This window comes from Gopherus flavomarginatus, chromosome 2, assembly GCF_025201925.1.
Source record: "Gopherus flavomarginatus isolate rGopFla2 chromosome 2, rGopFla2.mat.asm, whole genome shotgun sequence".
Classification (NCBI taxonomy): domain Eukaryota; kingdom Metazoa; phylum Chordata; order Testudines; family Testudinidae; genus Gopherus; species Gopherus flavomarginatus.
In genome coordinates this window covers 261497563-261523854 of record NC_066618.1, presented here as the reverse complement: position 1 = coordinate 261523854, position 26292 = coordinate 261497563, and the positions used below count along the sequence as shown (strand labels likewise).

Here is a 26292-nt window from a genome sequence, read left to right as displayed (position 1 = left end):
CCAAGTAAAAAGCTGTGCAAGAAATTTCTTGTTGCAATCCTGTTCACAAGCTTGTTTGTGTGTGCACGCATGCACGCACACACACACAGGCAGAATATTTTCCATGCTACACAAATAGCTTTTCTTGGTGAAAACTTGTTCCCAGTACGGATTACTGACATCATAGGTACGGGCCTAAAGAAAACAGAAAAATAAACACCTCCTTGTGTAGTCAGAACCCCTCCTTCTCCTTCTGGCTGAACATATGTTAGGTATGGGGAACTGTGCCTTTAAGAGATCATGTTAAGTAATGCAGCGGCAGTTGGAACCGAGATACTGAATGAAGCTTCTCTCTGTCAAGCACCTTTTCTCTGAGTTATTACAGAATACCACACACTACCAGAAATAAAAAGAGATTCAGAAAATAACCTGAGTGAAGAAATGGAGCAGCTAAAAGCTCCTTCACAGCTGAAACTCACTGGGAACTTGGAAGAAGACTGGAGGAATTTCAAACAGCACTTCACTCTTCATTTGCTAGCAATGGGTGTTGGTCAAAAGGAAGACATACCTTATTTTTGGCAATGGGTGGTTCTGAAGCACTTGCTATGTTTAACATTTTCAGTTAATTCACACAGAACAGCCTAACTCAGTGATATCAATTAATTTTATCATGTGTTTCATGACATTTGGTGATTTTCTTAAAGCCCTAGCTCCTGGCACTGTGTGCTTAGGTAAATATGTCAACTTTCATCTGAAAAAAGAATATGTTTCTATCTCTCTTGGTTGAGGAGTAAAGATTGAAAACATGACATGAGTGCCACTTAAAGGCTCAAAACCCAACAGGTAAATAAAAAGAACATAAAATTGATCATGCTTAAAGATTTTTAAAGACAGTCTCATGATTTCTGTGGCATGACTCAATTTTTGAACACTTGAGCTTGGGGATACTGCTAACTATGAAATTGTAGTTCAGAAATTTAAAGAATACTGTACCCATGTAAAAATGAAAGATACGAATGATATGTTTTAATCTGAGGTTACAAATGGTGATTTATGTGAGGCTGAAGAGCCAATCTTGCAATTCTGGGGGGGGGGGAGGAGGTTAAATGAGTCCCTGATAAAAAGACTGGATTGTGATTAGAATCTGGAACAAAAAAACTCAAAGAATGACTACTATAAAATTAACCCCTTCACAAAGCATGTAGAATTTCCTAAGCAACAGAAGTTACACAATCCAGACTGAAACTTATGGAGAGTGGACCATGGTCTGACACAGCAAACATGATTGAGAATCCAAAATACTACAAGAAGAGAGATCTGCAAATCCAAGTGACAGTGCAAGGTACCTCAGAAATTAACTGAAGATGGTTAAAAGAACGAGGAGTTCTTGTGGCACCTTAGAGACTATAATTTATTTGGGCATAAGCTTTTGTGGTCTAAAACCCACTTTATCAGATGCATGGAGTGAAAAATACAGAAAGCAGTATAAATATATTCAGCACATGAAAAGATGGGAGTTGCCTTACCAAGTCGGGGGGGTCAGTGCTAACGAGGCTAATTCAATTAAGGTGGAAGTGGTCGATTCTCAACAGTTGACAAGAAGGGGTGAATATCAAAGGAGGAAGGCCACTTCCACCTTAATTGAATTGGCCTCGTTAGCACTGACCCCCCACTTGGTAAGGCAACTCCCATCTTTTCATGTGCTGAAAAGATGCTGAGAGAAGAAAAGGCTCAGCCCTGGAAGTCTTTCCTCTACACCTCAGATTGCCTCCTTGTGGGCTGCCTAGCATGTTCCTGAGATACGGCTGTTATGAATACCCCAGGGGGATACCCTTACATCCCTTGTCTATTTGTTTAAATAGGTTCAGAGAAACCTTAAGGGAAGAACAGCCTCATCACTGGATTTTGTTTTGTATTAAGCTGAAATAGACTGAAATTTCAGCACAGAATTCCTGTGATGGACTCAGCTTATTTTGTTACAATTTATCTAGGAGTCTTGAAAAAAATTTAAGCTGCTCCTGATCCACTGTATGCTATTTCCAGTCCTTTCCATCTGCCAGCACTAGGCCCAAAAAACAGGGGAATGTATCATGATCAGTGGAACTGGACACAGAGAGTCCAGCTCCCGGAGGGAGGAATGTGAGGAGTTAGGCTGGAAACAACTCATCTAAAACAGAGCTCAGCATTTAATAAAGTTCCACTTGTTCAACTTAGCCTGCATTCAGCTTTACTCTCTGCTAATGAAATACGGTGGCAGCACTGGAACGGTGAGTTCTCTGAAGTGTATCAGCTGGCAGGGTGAGCCATGGAACTCAGTCTGAAGCTCCTGGAGCAGTGGTTCCCAAACTTGTTCTGCCACTTGTGCAGAGAAAGCCGCTGGTGGGCCGGGCCGGTTTGTGTACCTGCTGCATCCGCAGGTTTGGCCGATTGCATCTCCCAGTGGCTGCGGTTCGCTGCTCCGGGCCAATGGGAGCTGCTGGAAGTGGGCCCAGATGCTGCAGGTACACAAACCGGCCCGGCCCACCAGGGGCTTTCCTTGCACAAGTGGCGGCGGATCAAGTTTGGGAACCACTGTCCTAGAGCCCTGGATTTTGCAGACACAAATCTAGCCCAGCAATGGACCAAGTGGAAGGAGGAGTTCCATTTGTACACAGATCTGACCATACAGGAGTACAACAGCAGGAAAATAAAACACTTATTTTGCCATATTCGGGAACCAGGCAGAGGGGTCCACTCTGCCTCGAGCCCGGTTGAACCGAGATCATACAAGGTAACTACAGAAGAGGGATAAGTGATCCAAAGGCAAAGGAGACACTTACAAGCAGAAGATACAAGACTCAGAGAACCTACGGCAGAGGTGGGCAAACTATGGCCCGCGAGCCACATTCGGCCCATGGGACTGTCCTGCCCAGCCAGGGTGGGTAGCCCTTGGCCCCTCCCCTGCTGTCCCCCCGCCCCTGCAACCTCAGCTTGCTGTGCCGCCAGTGCTCTGGGCAGCAGGGCTGCGAGCTCCTGCCAGGCAGTGCGGCTGCAAGAGCCGCCATCCTGCCCCGGTGCTCTAGACTACGCGGCGGTGTGGCTGGCTCCGGCCAGGTAGCGCGGCTGCCAGTCCTGGTGCTCTGAGCAGTATGGTAAGGTGGCGGGGAGTGGGTGGGTTGGATAAGGGGTAGGGGGTCCCAGGGTGCAGTCAGGGGACAGGGAGCAGGAGGTGGCTGCATAGGTGTGGGAATCCTGAGGGGCCTGTCAGAGGGCATGGGTGTGGATAGGGGTCAGGGCAGTCAGGGGACAGGGAGCGGGGGTGTTCGATAAGGGGTGGGATCCAGGGGGCGATCGGGGCAGGGGTTCCTGGGAGGGGGCGGTCAGGAGACAAGGAGCAAGGGGGGTTGGATGGGTCAGAGGTTCTGAGGGCAGCAGTCACAGGGCAGGAAGTGGGAGGGGGTGGATACATAGCCTTCCCTACCTGCCCTCCATACAGTTTCAGAACCCGGATGTGGCCCTCAGGCCAAAAAGTTTGCCCACCCCTGTCCTACAGTTACACAGATCATCACAGAACAGAGAGACAAAGAACTATCCAGAAGCCAGCCCCACAAGGAAGGAGGATACTCTAGAAACATTGTTTGCTAGACTTGAAGATAGATGAAATGAAGACACAGAGAGGTTAGTCCCAGTGTGGCTGTCTGTTGAGGATATCAAACTATCTCGAAGACTACATAATCAGCTGAATTTTGTGATAAAGACAAGACTTCAACTCAGCTATGTGCTAGCAACCTCTGGCTGAAGGGACAGGTTGTTGAAGGCTTGGCTTCAAGTATTTGTTTTATTTGTAGTAAAAAGTTTGTATAATAGGGAAGATGTGTCATAATCCGTGGAAGTGGAGTTAGAGGAACCATGTTCCTCGGAGGGACCATTATTGAGAGACACCAAGGGTACAGGGAGCAGGTGGAGTTAGGCTGGAAGCAGTACACAGGATTCAATTAAATTCCAGTTGTTCAACTTAACATATATTAAGCTACTCTCTTTGCTAATGGAACAGGGACCCAGGGTTGTCCTTACCAATAGGCATAGGGCACCAGGAAATTTGGTGCCCCAAATTTCCTGGTGTCCTATGCAGCTGCATGCTGCTCCAGCCCCTGCTCCACCTCTTCCCCATGGCCCCTGCCCTTGCTCTGCCCAGCCCTGCCCCCACTCCACCCCTTCCCCAAAGCCCCCGGCCCTGCTCCACCCCGGCCCTGCCCCTAGTCTCCTGAGGACTGCAGCAGGGTTGGGCCTGCACTCACTGGCAGCGGGAAGTGCAGCGACTCAGTTCCAGCCCGCTTCACCAGTGAGTGCTGGGGGGCAGTTCTCCCTCTACTCCTCAAGCCAGCGCCCCCCCCGGCAGAAGCCTGGGGCCAGCCTCCCCCACCACGTGGAGGCCTGGGCCCTCCCCCCCATGGGGGGAGGCTATGTAGAGCCCCAGAATGGCTAGGGACAGCCCTGCAGGGACCACTCTGAAATGACAGCTGAGCATGAATGTTCTAGCTGGACCAGTAGGATCTACTGATCGGGAGTACAGCTGCCCAGGGATGTGCTAACTGGTAAATTAATTGATTTTTTGTTTTGTTTCACAGAATAACACCTTTTTTTCTTTTTTGTCCTTTCACCAATAAACATCTTCCCATGTTAGCGTCCTGATTGGGTTTTGTTTTTGTTATTTTGAACGGCATATATTTTGCACTGAAACTGTTCTCAGAAACAGGGCAACATTTCTTGGGCTAGGTCCTCAGCTGAGGACCTGACACATTGTGTATATGTAGTCACAAGTGCTGAATGCACTGCTCTACACCACTAGCTGATTACTCAAATTTTACTACTAAACAGTTGATGTCACAGGCCAGATCAAAACCATGCTGACCTACAAATCCAGTTTGGCCCTACATTTGCCTTATAGAGAACAATTTACAGTTAGATGGAGAAACTGAGGCACAGAACGGTTAAGTGACTTTATCAAAATCATAATGCTAGCTTCTGGTAGTGGTCGGATAGAACCTTGATTTTCTGACTCCCAGTCCTGCCTTTTAACCATTACACTATTCTTTAAAATGGCAAAATTTCACCATTTTTGCAAATCTCGTGTGAATAGTTGGTAGGTAAAAACAGAGAAAGTAAGGACAAAAACTTCTTTTCCCTAGTCTTTTCACTTCAGAAATTGCTAGCACAAGATAGTGCCCTAAAATGTAATACAAACCTCTCAAAACTCAGACCACTAATAGCTGTTTTTTCATTTGTACATAATAAAGAATGATCTTTTTAAAAACCTATCTATGTATCTTCAACCACCAAAAATTATCCTCTACCTTCACTCTAGTCACTTTTTTGACATGCTGGTGTAAATGTTTCATCTGAGAGTTAAAACTTGGAAAAGTCTCAAGGAATCCCTTCTGGCTAACACCAATCTTTAACATATGAAAAAAGTGATATTTTTACCTCTGTCTTGGTCTTCATTTTTATCCTTTGGATCAATTCCCTAAAAGATTTCCATACTTTGGCCTTTTTCCTTCTTTCAAACTATAAGTATGATCCTCACTACAGCACTGACTTCCTGTTCGTTTTTGCCCTCACCAACTGGAGCAATAATGGATTGCCCTTGTCTAAAATCACTCTAGATGGAGACAGCTCTGGGATTAACTCCACTCTCAGGAAATATATGTTGTCTTCCACTAAGTCAAATTGTCAGTGGGATATGCTTTTTCTTCTCCATGTATGTTTGACCATATTAGCTGTAGTCTAGATTGAACTTCTATGCATTTAGTAACATTTGAATTTCCTACTGTCTAATAGGATCTTTAGTGGTTTCCCCTTTACATAAAGGGTATACTAGCTGTGGTTTAGAGTCACTATGTACTATATCACATGGACAAGGAATAATATATGTGCTGTTAGATTTATTCCTCTAAGCACATCAAACTGCCACTCCAGTATGTGTCCCTTCCCTTCCTCCCACAATGACTTTTATTAAAATATCTAGCTCATATATAGGGATTTTAATCTTCAAAGCACTTTACAAATACTAATCAAGGAAATCTCACACCAGAGATGTGGATAGGCAAGCATTATTAACACCGTTTTAAGGATATTGAAACAGAAGTAGAGAGACTGATTTGTTCAGGGTGACAGAGGAACATGTTGGTGTACTGTAGAAGATTCATTCGGGAGTTTCTGGACTTTTTGTTGTATTCATATCACACCTTTCTTGATATAGAGTCACATTTTCAAATGGCCACTCAAAGCTGCATCCACAATTTGCATGAGCAAACCATGGGCATTTACACTCCCAAATTGTTTTTCATTTCTTGAATTTATTCAAATTAGCACTCTTGGAACCTTCTGGTCCCTCTTTTTACTGTTGTCATCACAGATGCTTGGACTGATTGCAAAATGTAAATAACAGTGCTTAGCCACCCTTGTAAAGTGCTTTGAGATATTTGGATGAAAAGTACTATAAAAGTGAAAAGTATATACTATATATACTGATAAATATTTTATATTATTTTTATAGTAAAAGAATCAGGGCTTTATAAATTAATATGATAGGAAATATATTAATAAACATTTTAATAGCTTTTAATAGCCCCTCCTTAAAGTACTGAACCAAGATATGAGTTGCTCCACGACCCATTAGGCTCTATAAAATGTGCATTTGAGGACACAACCATACACTGGAACACACACATTCAAACACCTGGTGGCTATGCCTAAAACCACTTGGGATTGTTCAATTTTTCTTCAACACACATACACACACACTTACTTTGAGGAATTTGTAACAGATTTTTCACTTTCACTTTTATTTTCAAAATGAACTTGTACCCAAACAAAAATTTGCAGGTTATGCTGGATTATAAATTTGCTGGCTGATGGGGATCAGTATCATTCATTCTGAGTAATGAGAAAAGTTGTTTGTAGGGGAGGAAAAATAGATCTTAAAATTTCCTAGTGATTTTGAATATTAACATGATACTGATCATTAACAGACAATAGCTACACAGCAGTGAGCTTGCTCTGTATTCTGTCTCCACTTCAAGAGTTGTAGAAGAAAGGCAGGGTTAGATAAAATGTCTGTTGAAACTCATCACTTCCACCATGACATCAAGAAAAAACAAAAGGCTTTATTGCTCAGAGATCAATACTATTTAATGGCTGAGCATAGTGGAGAAACAGAGATAGTTTCCAGAATAAAATTAAGTAGATTTGTATGGAAAAATGAAACAAACTAATAAATAACTGTTAGCAATCCTCAACTTTCCCAGATATGGTTTAAAATGGTTTAAGATGGTTAGTATTTTTCCAGTTGACAAGTGTTTTTAATTTGTTAAACATGTACATTATTCTAAAATAGATTTTCCACATTTTTAAAGGATATGGAATGTTAGCATTTCAAATGATTTTCTGTTTTTTGATTCAACAATCTCATTTACTATCCGGGCTTTCTAATGTCTAGACTGCAATATATCTTTATTCAACACAATATACAGATAAAATATGGTTAAACTGATCACAGGTTAGACTGTAACAGGTAGACACAAGAGTCCTATAGAAAGCTGTGATGCTATGGAGCCTTTTCAGAAAAAGCTGGGTTGAGCATGGGAGAGGGATAGGGTGACACTGGAAGTGGGGAGTTTGCAAAACCTTCTTTCTTAAGGCACTGTGTTTGTGTTTCCAAAGTATTCTATCACACATCCTTTTTCATTAATAAGGCCCCAATCCTGAAAATATATACGTGCTTAACTTTAATGCTTAACTTTAATTTAATGGGCCATATGAGTACTTAAAGTTAAACATGTGAAAGTTTGTGCAGGAAATGGACCTAAATTAGTATATAAGCCCTGAAAATAGGGGAAGGTAGCTCTAGAGAAGATCTCAGTGATGATTCAAGATTACAGGTAGTGGTAAGTAACCAAAGTTGAATAATATGAAAAATACTTACCTTTGCTCAGTTAAATTTTTGGAAAAGTCAAGTCTAGAGGGAACAAGTGTCTCCTGTAAATGATATGCAACATCTTTGTGTGCTAATTAAATGCCAGAACTTTTCTTTAAGATCACTCAGTTTCTAATGATATAAGGCATATATTTCTAGCCATGATGCTCCAGATATTGAACTTTACAATTATCAGTCCTTGGGTCTAACAATGCTTTTTTTGGCATAGACCAAATCTTACACTGAAACCAGTATAATATTGTCATTGTCTACATTTTGAGGCTAACTTCAAGAATGGGGTATAAGAAGTTTTCTTATGTGCTTTGCAAGGAACGTGTAGATTTCTGTTGCCAATAACAGATGCTATGCAGAGCCAGGGAAACAATTTGGAGCATGGTGGGGATAAGTTAGGACCTGACCTGCCAGAGAACCACTATGTAGAAGAGCCAGAAAAATAATATTTCTGGTCCTGGTTTCTTGCTGTCTGGGTCAACAGAAATGGGTATGCTGCAGAGGTATTGGTTTCAGCATGTGGGAAGAGGAAATACCTCATATCACTGAACAGCGGCTCATCTAACAAATTAAGAAGAGATATTGGCAAGTTCTAAATGAGTATAATGAAGTCTTTTTTGGCCAGAAAGATGATGATCCATGAGGAGCCAGAACAGTGTTTGTAGGATGTAAAAACAGGCAGCATGGGGATTCTCATGGCTGTAACCAAGCTGGGGATGGTTTCTCCCCTCTTCCTCCAAACACAAAACTAAACATTTTTAACAAAATCACATATGAAAAGCTTGCTTTCCTCCAACAGAAAAAGGAAGCAAAGTAAGAAATATATATACACACCTCTACCCCAATATAACACGACTGAATATAACATGAATTCGGATATAACAAGGAAAAGCAGCTCTCGAAGGGGGAGAGGGGGCTGCGCACTCCAATGGATCAAAGCAAGTTCGATATAATGTGGTTTCACCTATAATGCGGTAAGATTTTTTGGCTCCCGAGAACAGTGTTACATTGAGGTAGAGGTGTATATAAAAAAAATCAATCTAAGTAATTTGACTAAGACAAATGTTTACACTCAGTGGTGTAGCCCATACGGCTGGCTTGCCTTTACTATATTCACTGCCTTGCCTTCATTATTTTCAGCAGTAATGCAAGGAACCTACAGGCTTGTATCCTGCAAGACATTGATTTCAGTAGTTAGCGTGAGTCTTGAGGTCTATGAACATTGGCATAGATAAACGGCCCAATGATAATCCCTAAATTTTGGGGAACTAGAAATAGTGTAAGGGGGAATTTTGTCCATAATGACATCAACGAACCACAGAAACATGAGCTAACACCAGCTTGTGAAAGTTTTTGGAAAAAACATCCAACCACAAGAGTGCCATGGCAACGAATTGACATATATGATAGGTTGAAATTATTAATATACTAACCTATAGAAGAAGGATACCTCAACATTAATAAGGCGAGGAAATACAAATAAGGAAGAGGGGAGAAAACCCTACTGAATATGCATTAGACATGGTAACATCAGCATAACATATTATAAAAGTGGTATCCCAGGAGGAGAGAGAGAGATGTAGCTCTTGGGAGGTGCCAGAATGATGGCCACTGGTGAAGATGAAGAAGATGATGGTGATGAGGAAGATAATGGCTAACATTTCAGGTTGTTCTGCAAAGGATGGTGTGAATATGGCTGTTCAGATGTACTTTCTTATTCTCTCTATCTACCTTACTGAGTTAGTGTTTGTGACTGTGCTAGATGTATTAATAAATTATTTGTAAACATAGGAAAGTTCCTATAGTATGAGTGTTGCAACTGTGCAAATTGGGGTTCCAAACTACACAGTAATTTTAATAATACTGGGCCTGATCTTCGGACAAGAACCTGTCAAACCTCAAAGTGATAACTGAGGGTTCTTGTACATAATCTATAGATCAGGCTACAGTGGAATAAAAGTGAGAAAACAAGCTATTGGAATACTTTTGAACCTACATTAAAATTTGATTTGAGAGACACATCATGGTTCAGATCAGTTCTTATTGATCTGAAGCAGTTAGTCTACCCTGAGGTTACAGTCAAATTGCAGCCAGCATGTAATGAATTCTGATATCTAACAAAGGTCTGTTTACAGTGAAGTTTTCATAAATTCTAATAATCTGAAGAAGTTATAGAAACAAAGAGGCTTCCAACATTTATTCATGATGATTAAAAAGATGTGCCATAAAAGAGTTAAGTAGAGCCAGAAAGCCAGATGAAATGTCACAATGATTTACTTTAAAAGATGAACATACAACTGGAAAATTTTAAATGTTAAATATAAGTGAAATTACACACGTGAACCTTACACTGAATTTATCTGACAGTATAGAACTGAGTCCTTACTGGTATCACAGCTGGTTACAGTATGGGACCACATAGTATTTCAAGATATGCTCCCTACTGGGAAAGCTGCAATATGATTTCTATGCACTTTTGTATCATTACTGTATTTAAAACTTTTTTGGTTCCCTTTCTAAATATGCTAATCATAATTACCTTGTTCACAAATATGCTGAAGCCTTTGTAGTGTTTCACCACAAGTGAATTAAAATAAATTTTTTTCTTTTATTTTCCCTTTATTCCTAGCCTCTCCCATTCAGCTAGGTACATCTACCCCTGTGCACATGTGTCCCTCCACCCCCCCTCAGACATCCCCTGTTCCTGTGTGGTTCTGCACCCTATCCTCTGTCCCCATGTGACCCTGCACCTCCACTCCCATTCAGCCCCTGCCGCAGTCTGTCCTCCCACACTAGCCTTTATGAGCCCCTGTCTGTGACCCTCCAGCAGCCCCACGCTGTCTGTCTCCCCATAGCCCCTGTCTCCTGACTTGGCCCAACAGGTAATGTGAAGAAGGCAGACTATTTTCTCTTCCCTAGCTGGCTGGGTACTGCTGCTCTGTTCTATTCACACAGAGCCCTCTGGTGAGCAAAAGGCAGAACTACAGCTGTTTTCTGCGCAAAAAATTAAAAATATGCACGGCTTATTAATTTGCATGCAGAATTGCCCCAGAAGTATATGGTAATCCATTGTGGGTGATTGACAAGCAGTACCTAAGTAGTAGGAGGATGCAAGGATGAAGATGGTAGGGCTCAGCAGAGAACCTCTGTCCCAAAGGAGGCATCGGCAGCCCAGGCCTGCACCAGGGCATAATGCCTTGCAAATGTGAATGGAACTCCACATTGCCGCTTTACAAATGTCAAGGAGGGATACGTCATGAAGACACACTATGGTTATTGCTTGGGCTCTAGTGGAGCGAACTCTTACATCTGTAGGGGGAGGGAGGTTTGAGAGCTGACAGCAGAATAGAATGCTGCTGGATATCACTGGTCTACAATTTTTGAGAAGTCGTCTGCTTCAGAGATAAAATGTGATATTTATTATGTATTTTGATGTGCTGAATTCAAATATGACAATTAAAACAACTGATTGGCGACTGTTTCTAAGATATTTAAGTTTTTACATTTTATGTCTATGTATATTGTGTAGATAGTAGAGTTTTAATCATAAATTGTAAACCTAGGTCTTTTCATGTGTTTATGGTTGCTTTACATGATATTTCACCTGTCCTGTTTATGTAATACTTTAAAAATCAGCAAAAGGGTTATATCAATAAAATTTATTATGAAACAAAAGGCAAAAAACTATTATGTACATAGTTTAGTCCTATTCAGTGTCTACTCGGCGCTTCTTGGCTTGTCTCTTGTATTCATTAAATGGAGCATCTCTTGTCACTGTCCAGCAATAGTCTGCAAGCATTGATGGGCCCCATTTGCCCTGATAGCCTGCCAGGAGATTCCACTGCTGTAGTCTGAAGCCCAACAGCTCTGCCTTACTCTTGGGTAGTTCCAAATCCCTGACAAGGTCATTCAGTTCACCTTGTGTTATGAGGTGTGGTTCAGAGGAGGAGGATGGGAGAAAATGTGGGTCCTGTGACATTGATGGTTCAGGACCAGAAGTTTCATCCTCTTCCTCTTCCTGCTCTGACTCAAGTGAGAATGATTCTGGTGCATCAGGAGCCGGCAGTCCTTCTCCGTGGGGTACTGGGCGTATAGCTGATGGAATGTTTGGATAATGCACAGTCCACTTTTCCTTCTTTGACACACCTTTCCCAACTGGAGGCACCATGCAGAAGTAACAACTGCTGGTATGATCTGTTGGCTCTCTCCAAATCATTGGCACTGCAAAAGGCATAGATTTCCTTTTCCTGTTCAACCACTGGCAAAGATTTGTTGCACAAGTGTTGCAGCATATGTGTGGGGCCCACCTCTTGTCCTGATCTCCAATTTTGCAGACAAAATAAAGGTGATAGGCTTTCTTAACCATAGTGGTTATACTGCGCTTTTGTGATGCAAAAGTCACTTCACCACAAACATAGCAGAAGTTATCTGCACTGTTCACACAAGTACGAGGCATCTCTGCTCACTTTAGCTAAACAGAAATGTGTCCCTTTGCAAAATCATACACTGACAAATAAGAGAGCATGACACTGTATGATTTCTAGAGCTGATATAGGGCAATTTGTTCAGCAGAGTGATGTAAGCTTCGTTATGATTGCATCATCCATGACTTCTAGGAATAACATGATGCAATTCATATTATGTATGATGCAATACTAGCTTCAGATTGCATCATTCATTGTTTTGCCTAAAAAGCAAGTACTGTCCAAACCCAGTCATAGATTTATTCATAGATCCAGTCAAAGATGTATTTTAGTCATTTCTGGTTTAAATTGAGATCCCTTCCCTTTATAACTCACTTATCCTCCGCCATTCCCAAGTCAAGGGTCGTATATACTGACCCAATAGGATATCTTGAAAACTAGAGCCAATCAACAATTTTAAGCATCATTTTCATTCTCAGTGACCCAGAATTAGTAAAGTTGGACTACATTTATTTCAGAAGCATTTTGGCTGTAGAGCAGTGTATCCATTTGGAAATTCTCTGAGTGGTGATAGCATGCCCTCTTACTCTTTCTGCTATAGCGACAAACAGTCTCGGAGACTTCCTGATTGGTCTTGTTCTCTGCAGGTAAAAGGCCAAAGCTTGTTGAACATCGTGGGAGTGGAGCCTACATTCTTCTGCAGATGCATGCAGTTTTGGTTAAGGTGAAATTCCAAAACTATTTTAGGGATAAAATTTGGGGTATAGGTGTAAAGAAGCTTTATCTTTATGGAACACCGTATATGGAGGGTCTGCTGTCATTGCTTCCAGCTCACTGACCCTTGTTGCTGATGTGATAGCTACAAGGGCACTTTTCACGGTGAGGAGGGACATGGAGCAAGTAGCTAAAGGCTCAAAGGGAGAGCCTGGTTAGTACCAAAAGAACAAGATTCAGGTCCCAATGGGGCACAATCTTCTGAATCTGTTGGTTAGTGGATGTGTGAAAATGGAGTAGCCCTGATCAGGTGGATGGTGTGCACTGACCACCACTAAGTGGACTCACAATGAGCTGAGGGATAGACCCAATGTCTTCAAAGGTAGGATATAGTCTAGGATGAGAGGAATATCCGTAGCTTTGGACTGAACGCCTCTTTGCTGTGACCAGGACAAGAAGCATTGCCATTTAGCTAGGTAACATTTTCTAGTAGAGTTCTTTCTGCTATTAGAGAGAATGCCTCATATAGCTGAGGAGCATGCATGTTCTAGGAATGATGCCCATCCATATACTACTCTGTGAGGTGGAGTGGTTGTACATTGAGGTGTTTGATCTTGCCCTTGCACTGGTTTAGGAGCTCAGGGAGTGTCAGGAAGGTAATCGGCAGGAGAGATGACATGCACAGGATGTTGGGGAACCAGAACTGTCTGGGCCAGAAAGGGGCAATCAGGATGACTGTTGTACTATCCTGCTGGATCTTGTCTAGTACTCGTGGTAGAAGTGGCAGCGGAGGAAAGGCATAGTTGAACTGGTCTGACCAAGTAAGGAGGAGACTATCACCCTGGGAGCTGTAGCGTAAGGCTCCTCTGGAGCAATACATGACACATTTGCTGTTTGCTTGGAAGCATTATGGCCCCAGGCATCCAGCATCCTGAGAAAGACACAGACCATGATCAAGGGCTCAGAGCTGTTCAGCCAGAGGACAGACTGTGCTCTGTACTCACTGAAGGATTCAAAAGCCACCTTGTGCTCTCTGGGGATATACACTCCATTACCGGGACCAACTCAAGGAGTGTGGACATCTTGAGAGTCCAGAATGCATATCAATGCCCTGGAACTATGGGCGGTACAGTCCTTTCTTCTGTTCAACCACTTTCACCATGTCCTGATAATATTTGGCCAGGAAGGACTGGCCATTAGCCCCTGCAGGGAAGCAATGGAGTGTGGCTTTCTCACAATAGGTCAAGCCTTTTGGGGTCCTTGTCCTTGCGGCTACTTTTACTCGACTTTAACTTTTATTGTACTATTGACACAACTAAGGAGCCCAGGCTGATGTGGGTGTAGAAGCACTCAAATCCTGTGGCAGTTGTCTGGTACCACTTCTCACCATTTTGCAGCAGGACAAGAAGCTGACCGACATCACATAGCTTATGGATTTCTTCAATATGACTGATGTTTCAAATCCCAATGTCTTGACAATCATCGCAAGGAGTTCCTGGAACACTTTAAAGTCATCGAGTGTCGATATCATTTCATCAAGTCACAAAGATGAAAGGTCCTATGGTGGTAATACAGGTGGCTGGTGCTGCTCTGTCCCTGGATCTGGCATAGGTACTTCCTGGTACTGTGGCATAGGTGATCCAGCCAGGAATGCTGACTGGAGGGTAGTCTTTTCCTCTTCTTTGAGTGTGGTGAAAATCAGCTTCTTGATGCCTGAGTTAGTGGGCTGCCCGGTAACCCAGTAGGGCTATGGTGTCATGCTGTAGGAATAAAGCTGGCTTGTTGGTTATTGGTCAGTTCAGGGTTATTCCTGATGGACGGGTGGTGGCTGAGTCCTGTAGGGTAAGGTGTTAGGTATCTCTATGGTATTGATCACTGACCTCAGAGAAGGCGGGTCTCTACTGGATGTTGGGAAGAATGTATGCCACAGTGATGGTGAGGAGGAGTAGACCTCTTCTGTAGTGCCAAAATATACTGCATTCTCAGTATCTGAGTCTTTACTGGTGCAAGTAGGTTTGCCGGTACCAATGGTGATCTTGGTCCTCTGGGCTCATCCTCCCTGGTGGGCATGAACACTGATGGGTGCATCATCAGAGCAGGGGTTCATGCTGGAGGAGTCTGCTGCACTGTAAGCTATTCCTTTCCCCCAACTCTCGATGCTATGAGGTACATGATAGATTTATCTTCAGCGACCATACAGTATCTGTCCTTATGGGAGGACACTGAGTCTGGAATCTCTGCTTCTGTTTGGAGTGGCTCTTTTTGGAGCCAGCTGTAAATGCCAGAAGAGGTGCACCATTTTTGACTGCTGAGAACAGCTTTGGAACCGATGGTATCAATATTGGTACTGGAACTGGGTAGCAGTGCCATCTTCTCTGTACTTGTCTTTGGTGTTGCTTTTCTGCTAGATGGGGTGCTAAATGAAGCTGGTTGTCTGAAAGCACAGCTTGAGAACTGATCTCAGGGTCTGATGACACCTTCATGGAGTGTCCCAGAAGATGGAAGTTTAGCTTTGCAATTTGCAGCTTACACATTCTCATGGAGAATGATAAACTGGCAGAGAATCTGCTCGGTATAGGAGATGTCCCCACACAGGAGAGAAACCTGCTATTTCCTTCTTCTAGAGGGATTAGTCCATCACAGGATGGACAGGGCTTAAATCTTGACATGTCAAAGGATGCTGTACAAGGGTTCTAACCAGTTTGGTTCAAATGGATGGAAACAGTTCATGGCAGTCAATGCAGAAGATGAGAAGTAGTTCTGAAGATTTTCCCAAAGATCTATAAAAGTTTAGCAAAAGCTAAGAACTAGTGGGTTGAACTGAGGGAGGGCTGCAGACACCTTGCCCTTATATGGGAACATGAGACGGCACAGAGTGTATATGTGTAACTCTGACAGACCCTGGTCATCGGCAGGTGGGATCGAACCGGGGACCTCTGGAGCTTAATGAATGAACCTCTACCACATGAACTAAAAGCCAACTTGCTGTTAGCTAAGGCTGTAGAGCACACTCATTTTATCTCTCTCTTTAAGTGGTCTCAATGCCACTAGATGGGACAGAACACCACACCCAGTAAGTGTGTGGGTTACATACTTCTCCTAGCTGAGGAAGCATGTCCCGAGCTTCAGTCTTCCCAGTTGAAATCCAGGAAGATCCCAGGGCCACCAAGTTAGGTGGTGGGCCCCAGACCCCCACAAGAGTTTTTTGGCGCCCCTGGAGCAGTGTCTTTCACTCCCTAGAATAGAATCATAGAATAGCAGGTTTGGAAGGGACCTCAGGAGGTCATCTAGTACAACCCCCTGCTCAAAGCAGGACCAATCCCCAGACAGATTTTTGCCCCAGATCCCTAAAAGGCCTCCTCAAGGATTGAACTCACAACCCTGGATTTAGCAGGCCAATGCTCAAACCACTGAGCTATCCCTTCCTGGGACCTGCTACCAAAGAGCCGGGTCTTTGGTGGCAATTCGACGGCGGGGGCCCCCCCCACCGCCGAAGACCTCAGGTTGCCTGAATCCTCTGGGCGGCCCTGGACGAGCCCCGACTTCTAACGTCGACAGACCCTGGGCATCGGTGGGTGGGATCAAACCAGGGACTTAAGGCTGCAGAGCAGACTCATTTTTTCTCTTTAAGTGGTCTCAGTGCCACTAGATGGGACAGAATACCACATCCAGTTTAAAAAGGTGTGGGTTACATATACAGCCCCAACAGACACTGCTTTTCAAAAAACCTCCAGTCTTGCATGCATGAGGGATAAGCACAACTACAGTGGGAACCACACTGACGTACTCAATGGAGAACCTACATTACTATATAGGGCTAAATTTTTAAAGTGGTACATGTGGAATTTTGCCCACAAAGCCTGTTAACTATAATGGGGTTTATGCAGCAGACTTGTTGCACATTGCTTTGAAAATATAGTCTTTAAGGTCTGCAATTTGCAGGTTTTCACATGGACTGAACGGAGTCCTCAGGCTAGTGCATGATAACACTATTTTGATCTTTGATGAGACCTCAGGCCAAGCTTAGTTGATTTGTTCAATTTAGTTCTTAACCTTCATACAGTTTAAGGGAGTTGAAACTTGCCTGTCTAGAGGGCAAAGAAATTAGCAGGACACCTAAATGATCTCACTAACACTTCGTGCAGTATAATGATAGTATATCACATTTCTGTGGGAAATTAACCTGATCCATAAGTTAATGCATACTGGTGCATAATTCAATTCGTAAAACAGAAACTCTTCCATTACAGTTATAAAATAAAAAAATAAAATTTAATACCTCTCACTAACTTGCAAAGGAGGGGGACATTTTATTTAATATAATTTGCAATACTATTTCAAAGCTGAATAATAAGCAGACCTGAAAGACACGGAAGATGGCCTGCAGAAAGAGGTGAAAAGTAAGAATTAAAAATATTAATGAATTCACAGTTGAATAAATATCTATACAGAAATCCAGGGAATAAGGGAAATAATAAAGATGGATTACAGTAGAGAGTACAAAATTCCTAATAATGTATTTTGGGGAACAACAGACCTACTAAATAATGAAAGAGCAATGCAGTTGGCAGATGCAGGAACACTACTAGGGTATAGATACACACTCCAGCTGAGCAGAGGGAGTCAGACAGTGCTCCTGAAGAGGAGATCCATGGACTGGGGCAATAGGATTGGACTGCACTTATCAGCCTCCCACAGCAAGAAGATGGTAAAACCAGAACTGCTGAGGTTTGCTGTAGTTTATGATGCTGTGGAAAAGCCTTCACAGGTAAATGGTAGGAAACACTGTTTGATTCATTTTAAATTAGCAATGTGTTCAAGCTGCAAAATTCACCTCCCATTGACTTCATTAGGCCTCTATTGTTTGTTTTATGCACAACTTCTACTAACAGCAATTTCTAAAACAATGAATAAACTTCATAATAACAACCTTCTCTTTTGCTAATGAAAGTAGGAATTCCCAATTACTAACCTGAAGAACATCTCCAAGGTCTGCAGTACTAATATCTGGATCTTCAGTTGTATTAAAAGGAACAGGAGTTATTCTTACAAGGGTAAGCACTCTGGGTTCTGGATATCTCCATAACATTATTCCTGGACTATCCTCAGTTTCATTGTAAAACACAACTTCATAGGCACTCGGCAGTTTCTGCGCTTCTGTCAAATGAAAGAAAGCTATAATCTGTTATGTAATTTCTAAAGAGGAACAGGCTGGTTTACGAGACAAAAGTATTTAAAAACAAATCTCTTAGGATCAAAAGGAGAGAAAATAAAAAAGCAATTTCCCTGACTTTTAAAAGATTGCAGCTAAATGGAAAGAAATCAAAAAGACATTGATGCAACAGATGTTTTCAATTGCTTTACCAAAAAAGGTAAAGAACTTCGTCATAGGTAAGTGATCTTTAAAAGGTTACTACTGAACTTTGTAATTTAAAATAAAATATAATAATCTTCCTACCTGCATCTTGTATGTACTGGAACAAGCCTGTTCTCAGATCATCTGAGGTATGTTCCGTTTTTGAGGTCTGATTCCTTTCCATAGGAGACTGAGTCTGGTTTGTTTGATCAGAGATCAGTGTCTCCATTTTGCCTTGTTCAGTAAGGTACCCTTGCAGAAGTTCATGGAGAAGAACTAAACAATTCAAATGTTCTTGACCCCAGAAGACCTGATTAAAATATAAAGAAAAGAAAAAAAACAAAACAGATGACAAAAATGTTGCTTTAAAATACGTAATTATTTTAAACAAAGTAACAAAATAAGTAAATAAATCAATAAATAAAAATAAAAACATACATCTTTTTTTGCTACATACTCTTCATATACTGTAACTTTCTGCAAACCTGCTAAATGGCAAAAAGATTCTAGCATGCCTTTTGACAAATTTGTCTTTTACTCAAGTCTAAGGAAAGCATTTATTATTATTTATTACTCTAAGCACACTATGCATCTCACATATATATAAAATAGACAGGCACTGAGCGAAGTGTTTAGAATCTAAAGGCCTGCTCTTCACTTACTGTGGGGCATATTGCTTAGTGCTGGGAGTAGTCCCACTGAGTCAGGTTTTTGGATAAGCTTATGAAGAAAGTAATTTTAATGTTTCAATTGTTCAGAGCATAGTGTTATAAAATGGGGCACTTAGGAAGGTGATTCTTTGGAGAACATTAAGTCTGGTTCATTGAAATTGTCTTCGAGTTATATGTATGTTTGGCAATAAGTTTCCATGGTAGATCTTTTAGTTAGTGTTTTTATGGGTTTTCTTAAACCTTCAACTACATTTATATTTTTTCACTACACTTAAAATTGGTGGACAAGAGAAGGAAATTAGGAAGGAACAGTGCAGAGAATAAGATGAACCCTCCTTATATATATTTAATGTTCCACATTTTCAGTTTTTATTTGTTAAAAAAAAAAATTCTGGGAATTTTTCAGTGTTTATTTTCCAAACATTAAAACGAGTATGAAAAATGGTTAAAAATTAAATAAGAAAAATGGAAAAAAGAAAAACAAAAAAACTTTCATAATAAACACATTTTACTGCAGTATAATTTAAAAGGGTTTTTTTTGTTTTTTTTTTAAATGTACAAAGCTATTTTTTGTTTTTCAGAGATAGTAGTTTTTCCAGAAATCCTGGTTTGCATACACTCACATAATTTTCTTCAAAATATCCTCACTCATGTTGAGCCTCTTGCTGTCTTGGAGGTAGTCCAACTTTGAAAATAAGCAATCTGCATCAATAGATCGAAGGGGTTAGGGCTGGCTTTAGGAAGTGCGGGGCCCAATTCGAATAGTTTCGACGAGGCCTCGGCAGGGAAGACCCAGAAAAAAAAAATCATGTAAAAAAACACGTGGGGCTTGTGCTCACCGGGTGGTGCTCCGAGTCTTCGGCGGCACTTTGGCAGCAGGTCCTTCACTCGCTCCAGATCTTCGGCGGCACTGAAGGACCCACCACTGAGTGCCACCGAAGACCCAGAATAAGCGAAGGATCCACGGCTGAAGTGCTGCCAAAGACCTGGAGCACCACCAGGTGAGTAAAAATTAAAAAGGTGCCTCTAGCCGTGAAGAGATTCTCACTGGGCACGGGGCCCTCTTAAATGTGGGGCCCGATTCGGGGAAATTGGTGGAATTGGGCTAAAGCCGGCCCTAAGTTAGGAACCCTAACTCTAGAGCGGGGTGCCGTAATCATAGGACCCATAACCCTAGCTCCAAGTGCCCTACCCATAGGAACCCTAACCCTTGCTCCAAGTGCCCTACCCTTAGGAACCATAATCCTAGGGCGGGAAGCCCTACCCATAGGAACTCTAACCCTAGCTCCAAGTGCTCTACCCATAGGAACCCTAACTCTAGGGTGGGAAGTCCTACCCATAGGAACCCTAAATCAAGCTCCAAGTGCCCTACCCATAGGATCCCTAACCGTAGGGCGGGAAGCCCTACCCATAGGAACCCTAACCCTTGCTCCAAGTGCCCTACCCTTAGGAACCATAACCCTAGGGCGGGGCGCCCTACCCATAGGAACCCTAACCCTAGCTCAGAGTGCCCAGTCCATAGGAACCTTAACCCTAGGGCGGGGCGCCCTACCCATAGGAACCCTAACCCTAGCTCCAAGTGCCCCACCCTTAGGAACCCTAACCCTGGGGCTGGGGGCCCTACCCATAAGAACCCTAACCCTAGCTCCAAGTGCCCTACCCATAGGAACCCTAACCCTTGGGCACGGTGCCCTACCCATAGGAACCCTAACCCGAGCTCCAAGTGCCCAATCCATAGGAACCCTAACCCTAGGGCGGGGCGCCTTACCCATAGGAACCCTAAGCCTAGCTCCAAGTGCCCAACCCATAGGGCCCCTAACCCTAGGGCGGGGCACCCTGCCTATAGGAACTCTAACCCTAGGGTGGGAAGCTCTACCTATAGTAACCCTAACCCTAGCTCCAAGTGCGTTACCCTTAGGAGGTACACTCAAAGTTTGCCGTGCCACTTTGCTGAAGTTGGGAAGTGCATTTTGATGACTTTACTAAAAAGAGAGCACATCCAGTTTCACATTGTCATGATTAGGTGTGTTCATGTATGTAGTAAGTTCCCCTTTCAGATTTGAAATTTCATCTTTAGTGGCAAATGGTTGAAACACTCTGGCATAACTGTCGTAGTTGCTGCAAAATTCACTTTGAGTAAGGGGTGCAACACCTAGATGACATTGCAAAAAGAATCTTTGGCACCAAGCACTTTGGGGTTCAGATTACAGGCCATGGTCATGAATGGTTTTTTTGATTTTCTCGCGTTCTGGAGTTGGAAGGATATTCAGAAACAGCTGGGTTTTCTCACCGTATGTTTCTCCTGCAGCTTTTGTGCTCAATTCAGCTAAAATTTTGGTTGTCAGGATCCAGTAAATGTCTGTATTGGCAAATGTGCTGGCACTTGTCGGAGAAAACTCCAGTGTTTTCTGTATGTCACACAGTGATCCCAAGTTTTCAGCAATGAACATTACCGTGGTGCACAGAATAGGCAGCCATTTTGGTTATTTGACAGTCTCTTCAGAGTATCTACTTTAGAACCAAACAACTCAAGGTGATCTAGGAGAGGCATTAACACAGTCCACACGTTATTTACATGACAGGCAGCATAGTATAAGCTCATCCACCAATGTTGCACAACAGGGGTAGGTAAAAAAGACAGTCGGCTCTGCATTTGTCTTGCACTGTGTAAAACAAAGCCTTAGCTTGTTCACATGCTTGAAAACGGCCCCAAATCCAATGATGCAAGATTTTACGTCTTTCATTTCTTCTGTAACAGTAGCTGACAGTGCAATGTTAATCAGATGAGCAGGACAGGTAATACATAGTGGCTCTGGTTTCTAATTGAGTTTAATCTGCCATGAAAACTTAGCCACGTAGGAAGCAGAATCTGTGTTAGTTGTGGCCGTATTTTCCCAAAGTAGTTCGTACATCTCAATCATGTCAGTTGTTGCTGCCTCAACAAAACAGCTATCAGCAGAGTGGATGAATATCACATCAGCACAAAACAATGCAGGTTTATTCGCTTTGAAATAACAATATGAAAACTAAAGGCCAAGAATCAGATGGTCCAAAACATCAAGAGACTCATCAAAAATCATACTAGACACCACATTTCCATCAATTCATTCCATCAGTTTAGATACTAAAGCAACATAATTTTCTTTCAGATACATACAAGTGAGGTTGTCTGCATTAGGAAGGGTTTTTGCTGCAAGAGAGTATTGTCTCACAAAGTCACCAGTCGTCCCCTCTGCAATTAACAGTGGCTGTCTGGCAAAACAAAGAGCACTCACAAATTCATTGACATAATCGTGCTGTGTCCTCTCCTTAATTAAAGCCCTGGTGAAAGCGCCTGATACTGATTGTATATCCCCAAAACTCACTTTCTTCCTTAAAGTTCCTGTGTTGCTTGCTTTCGACATGCTCCTTTATTCAGTCGCGTGAGCACTGACTTCAATACTGCAGTACTTGCAGCACAATGAATCCTCTTCACTCTTGTCTTTACTTTTCTTGAAAATGTCTAAGCATTGATTTTTTTGTTGGTATTCAGGCATAGATCTGCATTTTTGCCCCATGTTTACCTTTTCTTTACCTTATCTATCTTTATCTGTGGGGGATTGATTTTTTAAATTGAGCTCCATAATAAATGGACGCAAAGAAATAGGTGGGTAGCATTTCCTTGTGAGCCAATCATAGCATGATATTAACATTGTTTGATTTTCCAACCTCCACTGTGTGTGTTTGGTGCTTTACTCTGCAGAACTGCTTCAATCTTAGAGCTGCAGGACTCAATAATCATATAAAGCGTTAGAGTCTAACAAAAATATGTACCTGAAAAAATATTGAGTGGATTAATAAGTCTGCAAAAACAGAACACCTTTAATTACAAAAACTGGTCATTTATTGGTAAAAATTGGTAAAAACTGAAAATGTGGAACAGTGTGCCTTAAAGAGATGCCAGTGAACAGAGGTTACTTCATATTTATCTATTTATTATTTAGATTTATGCAAACACACAAGATATGCCTTTCCATAGTCTGCAGCCATCCTTGACATATCTTAAAAACACATCACAAATAATACCCTAAAAGTTCAGCAGTAAAATTCAGTATAACTCACTGCCAGCAAACTAAGCAACTTTAAAGCTCAAATCCCCTTCACTCTCCAACAATTCTCCAGCAAGCCTGGAAGACAATCAGATTCAGACTATTTTGGGCCTGGGGAAGTGCGGGTTCTGAATCATGCGGTTATTGACACAGTAGTCCCTCACTATCCTACAATTCATGAGCATGTGCTAATTAAAAATGTCTAATAAATCTAACACAGAGGATAAAGAATAGCAGCATGAAGTAAATTTCACAATATTTCTTGGGAGAGAAAGATCTGGATATGTTGCCCAAGCAAGAAACCACATAACAGTTATGAGTATCTTATTCCTGTTATTTGGTTTCTTTGGAAGGTAATCCAGTTCTCTTCTCACCCATAAAACCATCAAAAGAGAAAGTAGTGTGGCAGAACAGTAATGGAAAAAAAACCCAGAATAATAAGGTGGGAGTGACATCATGAGAAAAGGAAAGAAGAGAAGCGTAGAGAAAACAGGGAGGAGTAGTGAAAGTGAGAGAACATAGGGGAAGCAGAGATACAGTATGGCAAAAATAGGTGATGAAATAATAGTCAAAACCCTAGACCCAAATCCTTGTCTTCCCATCTCCTTGTTCTTTCTCTCATCCTCTCCCCAGACAGGAAACAGTGTGTGTGTTTAAGTGCAGTGTTTTATTATGGTAGGGATTTTCGTTTCTTTGTCTTTAATGTACATGCTACCATGTGTTTTAATTGAGATTCAGACTTAGATCCAATCTTTGCAGCTCAGGACTCTTGTTATAATGGACTCATAAGGGTAAATATACTTTAAATTTATTTTAAACATAACAATGTTGAGTTGCTCTGATACTATGGTATCAATACTTTAGAAAGACAGACATACCATAACCCTGAATCCCAACAATTTTGAGTTTGGGGAAAGGATAGATTAGTATCTAGATCCACACTTCCATGGGGGAGGGCCCATCTTCAGAAAGCACTGTTGTTGATTTGAGCAAAGTTTGAATTTGGATGAGATCTCAGTTAGATGTTCCCAAATTTTAGGGAGGTGCATGTCCAGGGTTCCAGTTCAGGCCATCCTTAATCAAAACATTCAGGTGTGTAGGAAAAAAATGAGGAAAATAGACTTAAAACATTCTGAAGATACATAAACCTTTTCAGGAGAAAGGAAGAGAAAAGCAGAGAGGTGAAAAAAAGGGAATTAACAAGATTTAAAAAAAACGTTGAAAAGATTTCTGCAATGTTTGTTACATGTTAACTGGCTCTGCATGGTGAATCATATAACCATGAATGATTTGTATTCCCAGGTATTTGAACACTAATATGTCTAATCTTATCTGGGTGCTTTCGGCAGGCAGCGAGTGCACTGGGGAACGAATGGATCAGTCTTTCCTGGCTGAGAGAGAAATTAATGAACCGTTCCCTTTCGCCTTGCCAAGCAGTGCTGCATTTCTTCATTCACACTGTTGTCTGCAGCAATCCTGCAGGTTTGGACAAACCAGTGAGAAATTGATGACAAAGTAATTTTTAAACAATTGCCCTAACGTATTCCCAGAACCCCTCTGCATCTAACTTAAAGACATAGCTGGTCTAATCCACAGCACATCACTCAAAATTTAATTGAGCCCTGGTCCTTGGAATTCCAGTGTTGGACCCAGTGGAATATCAAGACACCAAAAACAAGTAGACTATCTAGAATGCAGTATCTCAACTATTTGTCTGACACAATGAGGTGATCACCAATGATTCTCAGTGCAGAAGTGTACCTAGAGGCAGAGAGAGAAAAACAGAAGCAAGCTTATCTATTGATTTCATCACAGGATGAAACCACCAGATGGTAGGTCAAAAGTCTGCAGTTGGTGGGTGGAAGGAACAGAGTGTTAACTTGTCCAGAGACAAAAGATCTTTTCACTATGAGTACAGAAGCAGGAAGTCTGAAGAGACCTAAAAAAACTTGCAGTAAACCTGGCTGAGAACCATGTTTTCCCTTCCTCTGCAGCCATACATAAATTGTGGGAGAAAGCACAGCCTTGTGGAAGTAGAATGGCAAATGGTCCTGAACAGGAAGTAACCTACAACTATGAACTGTAAGCATACAGGAGAGGGAAACAAAGACTAAAAACAGAGATACCTGATGGAATGGTCTGGAGGATTCAGTAGTAACATATAATGCTCATACTGCAAAGAGGAGGAGAGTGCCTGACAGTCAAAACGGGCAATAGACTTTTTTGCCTCACTGTGGTGTGGTAGTGAGGAAGGATGGTCTTGTTGTTAAGGCACTGGACTGGGACACAAAAGACTTGGTTTAATTCTTGGCTCTGCCACAAATTAAGTGATTTGTCCAAGGCTGCATAGGTAACCTAACTGTGCCTCAGTTCTTCATCTGTGAAGTGGGGATAAACAATTCCTCTCTCCCACTCTTTATCTGTCTTGTCTATATAGACTGAAAGATCTTCAGGGTAGGGACTCTCTTTCTATATGTAGATACAGAACCAAGCACAGAGACACCAATATCATTTTGGACTTTTAGGCACTACCATAATACACATTAGTAATGGTGATACATGAGGTTATATTTAGAGCTGGTCAAATTATTTGTTGTGAATGATTAATTATAAATATAGTCCTTTTTCATTTCATCAACATTTACAAACGGATCCAGTTTTCTGCAAACATTTTTTTTTATAAATCTTTAATGAACGGTTTATGTGCTGGAGTTTATTTATTTTTAACATTGGTGCTTATAAATCTTACTGTAAATAGGTGTGTATCTTGTTCTAATTATATTACAACCCTCTTGCTTAAGCTATACAGAATCAGAATTCTTCATTTCAAAAACTCCCATGTTTCTTGGACTGTTTTTCAAGTTACGGACACATTTAACTGAAGGGGAGGATGGCATGTAAAACTGAGTGTTAATTGCCACAAACAACAATTATCAATTACTCCCCTGAGAATTTTTTGTACATTTAAAAAAACTAAAGTGCATTTGTGAGAGCTGCCCCAAGGCATTACGCATGCATGCACACACAAAACAGAACAGGCCCCCAAATGTTAAGTGTTAGTAACCTGATACAGTACTTTTAAGGGAACACACAC

The 26292-nt window shown here is 41.8% G+C and overlaps 1 protein-coding gene across 4 annotated transcripts in view; it reads right to left on the bottom strand.

Moving 5' to 3' along the window:
- The window catches only part of VPS13B (vacuolar protein sorting 13 homolog B), a 913516-nt gene that overhangs the window by 108577 nt on the left and 778647 nt on the right, over positions 1 to 26292 (bottom strand). For all 4 annotated transcript variants that reach the window (XM_050940452.1, XM_050940449.1, XM_050940451.1 and 1 more), the window contains exons 38-39: positions 18542 to 18749; positions 18056 to 18240 (exon numbers count right to left, since the gene is read on the bottom strand). In XM_050940452.1, the coding sequence (XP_050796409.1) occupies positions 18056 to 18240; positions 18542 to 18749 (393 nt within the window). The remainder of the gene's footprint in view (positions 1 to 18055; positions 18241 to 18541; positions 18750 to 26292) is intronic.